The following is a 9966-nucleotide window of genomic DNA, read 5'->3' on the forward strand; positions in this document are numbered from 1 at the left end:
GACGAGGCAAATCCTTGTTTTATTTGAATGATGCAATTTAAGGCCGTTTATGCATCTAATAAGCAAACCATAAGAATCAATTGTCTTCAAAATACGAACCAATGTTCTTTTTTTTGCGTTCTTTCTGATACCAGGTTCCATTTTGAAGGGATTAAAAAGGGATTTGCCAAGGCCAGCACACTCGAACCAATCGGTTAGTAGATTTCTGGGTTTGCGGATCAACTAATGGATCAACTAATCATATGCAACTGACTTCCACTTGATTTTATAAAATCTAGAGTTCCAAAATAACTTGGTAAAAGGGGTTGTGGACCCCTTTTGCTTGTCTGGCTGACATTCCCAGCTGTGCTCTAGAATTCTCCATGCCATCTTTACACTCCTAATGGAGCCGCGTCTTCAGCATGTCCAGGGGTCAATCTGTCGCTCAGTCCTCCCTAATCTATAGAGGGATATGTCATGGCCATTCTTGGCGTCGCCTACAGAGAGCTAAAAATGGGCCCGTCAATGTATTTGAGTTATTTCTGGATACAATGTTGAAGCTCTTTGATCTCATCATGAATGCCATGATACCCGCCTCGAACTTCGTCATTCGTCACTAGAATGGACGTTATTAGTGGGGTCCTTCTCTTGCTAGGTAATGTTACATTATATACATTTTACAGAAGGCAAATTGAATGGTGCAGCTTGTACATCATGTTATAATAGAAACAGTTCCTCAACTAAATCGGTTTGAAGGTTTCACTGTAAGAGAAAAATATTTGTAAAATGCTAATTTTGTAAATACTGTATTTCATATATTAATTTGTATTATGGTGCTGGTGGAAATGGGTCTCTTGGAGCGTGGGACGTCTCATGAATTCTAGAAAATTAACCAGCCCACAAGAGAGATGAGTTGAAATATTCAGCACATGTAAACACTTACCTTTAGGACCGGTTTCACATGTCACAACACACCTGATTACAACATTCATATCCCACCAGCTACTTCTTATCAATAGAAGGGCCATCAAGGGTAAAGAAAATGTTTTAATAGAATAATTAAAAAATTTCCCTGAACATTTTCTGGGAATCTCTCAGGCACGCTCGTACATTGCTACTATAGAACTCAAACATTTTGAGCAAATATAGAGTAAAGAGTGTTTATAGCTGGGTTTCATTCGAGAAAAACAAGGCGCTGTTACCCAAAGTGTCAGTTGTTCAATGTGATCATCAACCGTTCTTCCCAGAGCACGTTAAGGCATGTCTGGAGGTTTCCAAGGCTTTATGTCCTAGTAGCGCTTCAACCAAGAGTGCTAGAGGGGGGGAACTCGTCTGGCCTGATTAACCAGCCAGGCATCAGACAAACCCTCAAGTCCATCAGAAGGAGATTCTGGTCGACAGCAACGTCCTCAGATGTCCACTCGTTCCCCCCTGCGCTGTCCGCTTCCTACGCTTACATGACCATGGTCCCAGATCTCAGTGAATCCACCAGTTTACCCTCATCAGAGGGTAACACCATGTATTTTAGTCTCTGGTTCTCTAAGGCGGCCTCTTCTCAGGAGGAGGCCTGTCTTATTGTGCAACACGTGTACCGTCTCCATGGGTTACCGCAAGACTTTTGTCACCCTGTTTTGTCTGTTCAGTTAACATGGCCTGACAATGTGGAAAACAGCCTCTAGTCCTCCTTTAATGACAAGTCACCCTTTGAGTGTCAGATGCAAGCGCACCTTGAACTCCCACTTCCCTGCTGAAAGCAAGCTTACAGTCTGCCTGCTACACCGCAAGCCACCGGCCTATTCAAGCCCAGAAATGACCTGGCTGGCAGCTTGAAAGCTGGAATAACTTCATCGAGGTGTCCAAGCAGCCCCAGTCGTCTTGCGCCCTCTGAAGCTGCTCCTAGGAACGGGGACCCAGTCCCGACCACCTGCTCGGCATTCTGGTTCTCTGCTTTTGGGTCCAACCTGAACATTTCTTAAACACTGGGTCATGGAAACAGTTTAGCAGGCTTGCAGAGATGGATGGGCCAGCATCACTTAACGGGCCAGTGTCGTTCAATGTGAGCTGTGGGCACTTAATGGGAGGTATAGCAAAGTGCACCTCAGGCAGAGGTCTGCACAGCTACCACATGGGCAGACAAACAAAACAAACAAACAGTCAGCGTTGCGATGGCAGTCTGAGTCATGAGTCATGAGTGCTCTATTTTCCACCTCTCACAGTAGTGTTGTTACGACTAGCATGCCTTACTAGTCAGGAGGCTTGTCTCCCCTCAGCCCGCCTCCTCTCTCCCCTTAGCCCGCCTCCTCTCTCCCCTCAGCCCGCCTCCTCTCTCCCCTCAGCCCGCCTCCTCTCTCCCCTCAGCCCGCCTCCTCTCTCCCCTCAGCCCGCCTCCTCTCTCCCCTCAGCCCGCCTCCTGTCTCCCCCTCAATCCGCCTCCTCTCTCCCCTCAGCCCGCCTCCTGTCTCCCCCTCAGCCCGCCTCCTCTCTCCCCTTAGCCCGCCTCCTCTCTCCCCTTAGCCCGCCTCCTCTCTCCCCTCAGCCCGCCTCCTGTCTCCCCTTAGCCCGCCTCCTGTCTCCCCCTCAGCCCGCCTCCTCTCTCCCCTCAGCCCGCCTCCTGTCTCCCCCTCAGCCCGCCTCCTGTCTCCCCTTAGCCCGCCTCCTGTCTCCCCTCAGCCCGCCTCCTGTCTCCCCTTAGCCCGCCTCCTGTCTCCCCCTCAGCCCGCCTCCTGTCTCCCCTCAGCCCACCTTCTGTCTCCCCTCAACCCGCCTCCTGTCTCCCCTTAGCCCGCCTCCTGTCTCCCCTTAGCCCGCCTCCTGTCTCCCCCTCAGCCCGCCTCCTGTCTCCCCCTCAGCCCGCCTCCTGTCTCCCCCTCAGCTCGCCTCCTGTCTCCCCTTAGCCCGCCTCCTGTCTCCCCTCAGCCCGCCTCCTGTCTCCCCTTAGCCCGCCTGACACTTACAGTCAGTAGACAGTAATACCGGATTAATATAAATTATAAATTAATTATAAGTTCATTATTTTCATGCTTCTCTTTTGGCAAGAGCCAAGAGAGCAAGAGCGTCAATTAGATAATTAATCTGATTGGCTGTTTCTTTTTAACAATGTAAGGACGCGCTCATATTGGGAAATCAATCACTGCCCTGACTTGTTATGATCTAAAATTCCCAACCCCTAGTCTCCATTTCTGGGTTTGTTTCAGCGAAAGGATAGGCCACACTGATCTTCATCAAGAAACTGAAATGTGACCTCGCAAGATCAGAACGGTCTCCAAAGGCTACCCCTTTGGTGCATTCAAACTAAATGTATGTGGATTTCTTCTAGGATACGATCTGTTTAATGATGGACCTACTGTGATAATTGGTGAAATAAAGACTCTGTGAAGAAGTGATGCACTGAGGCTGTAACGTTCTCCTCCAGCCATGTCCGTTGTAACCGTCACAATCTCCACTTCCTTCAGCTCTTCTTCAGAAAGCGATACAGGAAATAATAGAATCAAGAAAAAATCAACCATCTGGAAAATACAGGCAGAGAGCCAATCCTAACTCAGAAAATATCAATAGCACAACTAGTGCTCAAAAGCAAAGCTCACTAATGAGACCAAGTTACCCTAGTATGCCTTAGTGAGCACAGTGCGACATTCACGTTCCCGCCCCTCTGTTCTGTCAAATACTTAGGCGGTTCTCTCTAGAGAACCGCCCAAGTTACCTGTGATGGAACCGGTCCCAGCTAAAAGAACCATGGTTGAGCAGCTGGAAAAAGTTACCTGAACCCAAAACAAGGATCTCTCAGTCACTGCGTCACTGCTGGCAAAACCCATAATGCAACAGTGAGAAACGTTTGATGAGAAAGTATAAAAACAGATTTGAAGTTACAGCATTGAATTGAACTTAATTGGAGGACAGTACCATTGAAGATTATAACAAGCAAACAATTAAACAATACTTTTGGAGTGCTAAACGTTGATTTTTTACAGCCCTATTTGGCCAACCTATTATAAGTGTTGTGGAAGCTCCACTGTTGTAGGAGCAGACTTACCTCAATGAGCTCAGCCAGCTGTCCGTCAGGCACCTGGTACTTCTTTGATGGTCGGAGAGGTGTTGTGGCACAGGCAGCTGGTCTGTGACCCCTTGGTTCTGGAAATGTCTCTGCTGTCACTGGGTCAGGGGTCCTAGCAGAGGGGTGAGAAATAAAATCATTGTGAATCATTAAAAATAAGGTCTACTTTAGGTTTAGATCACCTAAAGTAGGTGTAGCTCAGCTTTATTTTCTTAGTGACTTTAGTTTTGTTTTCATTCTATTAGAACTCCTAATTGTTGAAAACTGACTAACACCATGTGAAGATCTGAACCCACTGGTTGACAGTCCAGTATTTAATTTGTGTGTGCGTGTGTGTGTGTGTGTGTGTGTGTGTGTGTGTGTGTGTGTGTGTGTGTGTGTGTGTGTGTGTGTGTGTGTGTGTGTGTGTGTGTGTGTGTGTGTGTGTGTGTGTGTGTGTGTGTGTGTGTCTGCGTGTTATGCTTTCATAATCATGTTTGGTAAAAAATATGTTTAAGCCGAACAAGTCATAGTACAATAAAAGTAATTAGCAATACTGTATTAGTATTAGCGGTAATAAAAGTAGGCCTATAGCAATTAATGTTTTCATGGCAACATCTTGAGCAGCCTTTACTGATACATTTATGCTTGCCAATTTGCATGTCCCTGGCATAAACCAGCTCACCGGAAACCAAGGCAGAGAACAATAAATATATAAAACAATACAAAAACACTACAGGGTATCAGGACATTCGCTCCTTGCACTGCATGCATTACCATGATGGATTAAATATGAAACAAAAAAACTGACGTATATATATATTATATACGTCCGTTTTCTGAATAAATGTCAGCAACAAAAATAATATCAGATACATCCCTAATATAAATATTATTTGAGAATGCATTGGTCTTACAGTGATTGGATTTCTAAAGCCTAAAATCAGAGACTAGGCCATTAGGCTGACTCTATAAGTAGGCATAACAGTGACTTTGTTGCAGTGTAAACTTTATGGGCAACTCAACACACAGGAGATCCTCAACATGGCACACAACAGTGTCAACATTCAACGTGGGGCCAATGTGCCGACCTCTCTCGCACCATGGTCAACAGGTAGGTCTACAGATCAGATTCAAAATAAAGGAGATGAAGCGAAACCGAAAATGTTAGTTAGTTATTTGTTTCGACAGTAGCGATCCCTATATCAAAATGAAAAATTAAAAACCTTATTTTACTAATTACTCAATATATTTAGGAGGCGGTTTTATATACAAAGTATTAAAAAAAACATGCTAAAATACTTCCCGGAAATACGTCATAGAAGTGGAACTGGGTCTTTGGGAGTTTCGCGCGCGTTCTCCAAACCTGCTTGTCTGTCAGACTAACGATATTTTGTTGATATTTGATATTGCTGAACGCTTCGGTGGATGACCAGAACCTCTCATCTTAAAATGACATCTGCAGACTATGAACCGGCTTCTTTACCCGATTTGTTGCCACTCTACTACCGACGACTGTTTCCTTTCTCTCAGTATTATCGTTGGCTGAATTATGGCGGAGGTAAGTGTCCGTAACCACCACTCTGAAGTATTCGGCTTCCGACCACTTTTTTTTTTACAATGATGGTGATTTATCAGTCTATACCTAATCCAGCCATTTTATATTTTAGTTCAGAAGAACTACTTTCAGCATCGAGAGTTCTCGTTCACTTTGAAAGATGACATCTACGTCCGCTACCAATCCTTCAATACGCAGAATGAGCTGGAGAAAGAGATGCAGAAGATGAACCCCTACAAGATTGACATAGGCGCAGTATACAGTCACAGGGTAGGATGCTTAATAATTGAGTGACATGTTCCTCAACCACAGTGTACCTGTCCTTTCACTAGATTCATTATTTCACCACATTCACTCCATGCTGTGTTGTGTTTACTTTCTCACCCGTATCAAGCCCAATCAACACAACACGGTGAAGTCTGGGACCTTCCAAGCTCTGGAGAAGGAGTTGGTGTTTGATATTGATATGACTGACTATGATGACGTGCGGAGTTGCTGCAGGTAAACTATTCTGCATTGACAAGTTCAACTGCTATGAGGCAGGTAGAATTTATAGAATTAATCTAAATGAATTTATAGAGGTCGAATTGATCTAAATGTGAATATTGATGCAGCACACCAGTGCCTCTTACTACCAGTTCAGTGAAATCTAGAGCTGATATGGTTCAAAACAAAAGCAGGACTTTGAGTTTGCACAATAACGTAGGGTCTTGGAACAATAGGTAGAATTTAAGTTGAACAAAACACAATGACAATGTTGTGGTTCTAGTGCGGCTGACATTTGCCCCAAGTGCTGGACCCTGATGACAATTGCCATCCGTATCTTGGACCGAGCTCTTCGGGGTGAGTTTTTAAAGGAGCTTCACTTATTCACTTTATCAAAACAATTCTTTGCACTTATGGGGCAAGATGGGAAATTTGTGTTTCTCTTCATTAACCTTTAAGAGGACTTTGGATTCCGACACCTTCTGTGGGTGTACTCTGGAAGGAGAGGAGTGCATTGTTGGGTGTGTGACGAGGCAGCAAGGAAGCTGTCTGTAGCGGCCCGCTCGGCTATTGCCGAATACCTCAGCCTGGTGAAGGTACTATAACAATTTACCAAACTTTTAATCTTGAACAAATCCTAATCCAAATCTTTTATTCTGACCACTGGGTCCATGTTTTTAAATTGATTTAAGTTGATAATTCCATTCATGAGCATTGAGTCTGTTTTTAGTACGTCAGGAGATACCGGAGAACAAGTGGAAAGCACTTCATTTCAGGCATAACATTATGTGGATGACCTGTCACTAACCTTACAGGAGCAGATAATCTATGAGCCTATCCATTTTTTTAAATTTCTTAGGGCTAATTGTTTCAACAAATTGTTAAAGTATTTGTGAAAAATACTGATGCACATACCTTACATACTGTAGGTAGTGGTACTAACCATGCATTGATCATTTGGGGCATTTGTCTTGTCTGTACAGGGAGGAGATGAAACTGTTCGGAAAGTAGTCTTGTCAGATCCAATTCACCCCTCCATCCGGTGAGATATAACTTTCTCTTCTAAGCCCTCACAAATTCTATAATGTAGTTACCATTTTATTTAAATGTAATGCACCTCTGCTAGATTCATTCTAATAGATATTTTAGGCCGTTGTTTTCATGTGTAGGCAATATATTATAAAGTATGCTCTATTTTCTTTTTCGTATTTTCTATTTTCGCCAACAGAGATGCTCTGAAAGTGGTAGAGCGCTACTTCCCACAGTATGCATTACATGACCAGGCGGTCTTGGGACTCAAGGAATCTGTTGACAAAGTGTTGGCCCTGGTCCCTGAAGATATCCTTTATGGTGGAACAGATAGCAGGGAGCCCTTATTGTATAGCGTAAAACCAGGAGTTTTATCAATTGTTTATTTCAGTATTGGGTTTTTGCTTTGTTTTGGGTGGTAATGCTGACGAGTTGAATGAACACTCATCCTCTTTTTTTAGTTTGCACATATACCAGGAAAGTTCTCTTGAAGCATCAGAGTCTAGCCAAACCTTTCTTTAACTCTGCGCTAACATGTTAGAAAGGATTTACACACATACTTTGAGTCTGAGAAGAACCCAGAGAAGCGCTGGGGCCTGCTGAGGGGCTGCGCAACAACCAAACAGGTCAGTAGTCAGGATCACATCAAAAGATCTCCATTATAAAACTGTACACAAACAGTCGCAGTTTAATATGCCATTGTCCTATTTGCTTTCCCAGGGCACCCTGAAGAAGGGCCAGCACTTTGAGAAAGAGATCATGCTGCAGTACTGCTACCCTCGGCTCGATGTGAATGTCAGCAAAGGGGTTAACCATTTGTTGAAGAGCCCCTTCAGTGTTCATCCCAAAACGGGTAAGGAAAGATGTTGTAGAGTGGCCCGACACGATAGAGTTGTGCAATGAAGTTGCTTTGACCAATAATAACGTGTGGTCTCTCTACTGTGACTAGGGCGCATCTCCGTTCCCATTGACCTTAGGCAATTGGATAAGTTTGATCCGTTTGATGTACCCACAATCAGGTAGGCATTCTTCACCTTTGTCTTCAAAATGACAATTCTTCCGACTTTTCTTGGTAGAGTTTACATATGTACAGTATTAATATCTGCAGACTGTAGACATTTCTTTCGGATTATTCAACCAAACCAAGGCAATTTGTCTTTTTTTGTTTACTTAATCCGTCTTCATTTTATTACGATTCATGTATGAACCAAATATTACATTTCTGAGCCATTAAGAAGCAATTTTTTGGTATTGGTACTTAATACACTAATTAAACAATTACTTGAATACCAACTACATTAACTGCGGAATCCACTTATCATTGCAGCACAAATGCATTTAAACATTGGCATTTTCATTGTTTTAATTTTAACTCATTAACACAGATTCACATTCCTCAAATGTATTTCTGACATTGCTGAAAGCTGATCTATTGATACTACGTCTTTATTTTTAAACGTCACGCTAGTCTTATTTGCGCGGAACTGGATCGACCCAGGGTGGGGGAGGAGGAAGAGCAGGTGCCTAAGGAGAAGGACAGTGATATAGATGCAGCGGAGAGACGAAGGATTAGAGGTACAATACAGCATGTTCTACATTTTCTTTGGAATGATTCATGAACACACAAATTGATTTGCTATTATCACTGAATAATTCTAAACAGATTACAAACGGACGAGCCTAGCAAAATACGTGAAGGTTTTGGATCAGTTCCTGGACGGAGTGGCCCTGTCCAACAGAGGAGAACTGCTGAAGAAGAGTGGTGGGTTTGAGACCAAGATGGTGTCGGCACCTGAAGCAAGAGTTATTTTGCATGATGGCGATTTTCTTGTTTTTCATTGTTGTTTTTTATTCTGCAGATCTTCAAAAGGATTTCTGATTGACCCTCACCCATTCGCGTCACCAATACAATTCCATGCATCTTGTTGTATAGATCATATTTGTTATAAATTGTTTTGTTGCTTTTTTCTACCACATAAATACTGAATACACGTCCTGTATCATTGTTGTTCTTGTTTTACTTGTGGATGGTTTTACGGACATGTGTTTATACACAGCATTCTAACATTGCATTTTTTTTAAATGTGGTACTGGAACACTTAAATGAAATCCTACATACAGTAAACCAAAAAAATATCATTGTATTGACAAGATCTCTTAGTTGAAACCTTGTTTAAACAGCTCTTTATCGTGCGGTATTGGACGACTACAACAACTCAACCTAGTATCCTCAAAGCATGTTAATGGTCTGTCTTGGAAATATTAATCGTAGCTATAATATCAAATGATATATAAATTACAGAAACCTTGTTTTTATAATTACTAGTCAATTGATAAGGCATTTGTATGCATTCTCCCTGAACCTAGAGATACCTCCCTTCCTCTAATTGAAAGGTATTCAGGTGGTTTGCATTAGCATTGCCACTGTAGCCACAACGTCTAATACTGGGGCATGCCAATCTACTGACTTATTTTGTTAAGATTCTTTTAACTGTCTTGCTGACATGACTGTCCACTTCCCCCATAGTGTATTACAAATTAACTTTTAATCTCGCCTGCCACGGCTGAATTCAGCCATCACCAATCCTAAACTCTTCACGATGGTCACTCTCTCCCCCTCACCTTTGTTTTGTTACTGCCCACGATGATTTGTTACTGCCCACAATGAATCATGCACATCCATTGTCTCATTGAATAAATGCTTGGTCAATTGCTGCCTGTATTTTCCCTTGATCATGCTGTAAAATCCAATTATTTAGCTGTCAAGTGTCCTAAAATAAATTTTAAGTACACAACTCTAACTACTATCATCCAACCATCCAACAAACATCTGGTGCATTATGAACTCATTCTGAAATAATTAAGCTATCGCTCTTTGCAACAT

At 42.8% G+C, this 9966-nt stretch overlaps 1 protein-coding gene across 1 annotated transcript; it reads left to right on the forward strand.

Moving 5' to 3' along the window:
- Nucleotides 1-5320: 5320 nt before the first annotated feature.
- prim1 (DNA primase subunit 1) lies at nt 5321-9082 on the forward strand. The gene is made up of 13 exons (XM_030359909.1): nt 5321-5570; nt 5680-5837; nt 5962-6068; nt 6337-6410; nt 6513-6649; nt 7037-7095; nt 7282-7391; nt 7617-7708; nt 7803-7935; nt 8032-8101; nt 8551-8657; nt 8746-8844; nt 8942-9082. The coding sequence occupies exons 1-13, from the start codon at nt 5438-5440 to the stop codon at nt 8959-8961; spliced, it is 1299 nt and encodes a 432-aa protein (XP_030215769.1). The 5' UTR covers nt 5321-5437; the 3' UTR covers nt 8962-9082.
- Nucleotides 9083-9966: the final 884 nt, after the last annotated feature.

This window comes from Gadus morhua, chromosome 1, assembly GCF_902167405.1.
Source record: "Gadus morhua chromosome 1, gadMor3.0, whole genome shotgun sequence".
Classification (NCBI taxonomy): domain Eukaryota; kingdom Metazoa; phylum Chordata; class Actinopteri; order Gadiformes; family Gadidae; genus Gadus; species Gadus morhua.

Coding starts and splice junctions, on each gene's coding strand:
- prim1 (XM_030359909.1), top strand. CDS start 5,438: ATGACCAGAACCTCTCATCTTAAAATGACATCTGCAGACTATGAACCG. Junction 6,069..6,336: donor GACGTGCGGAGTTGCTGCAG/GTAAACTATTCT, acceptor TTGTGGTTCTAG/TGCGGCTGACATTTGCCCCA. Junction 8,845..8,941: donor AGAACTGCTGAAGAAGAGTG/GTGGGTTTGAGA, acceptor TTTATTCTGCAG/ATCTTCAAAAGGATTTCTGA.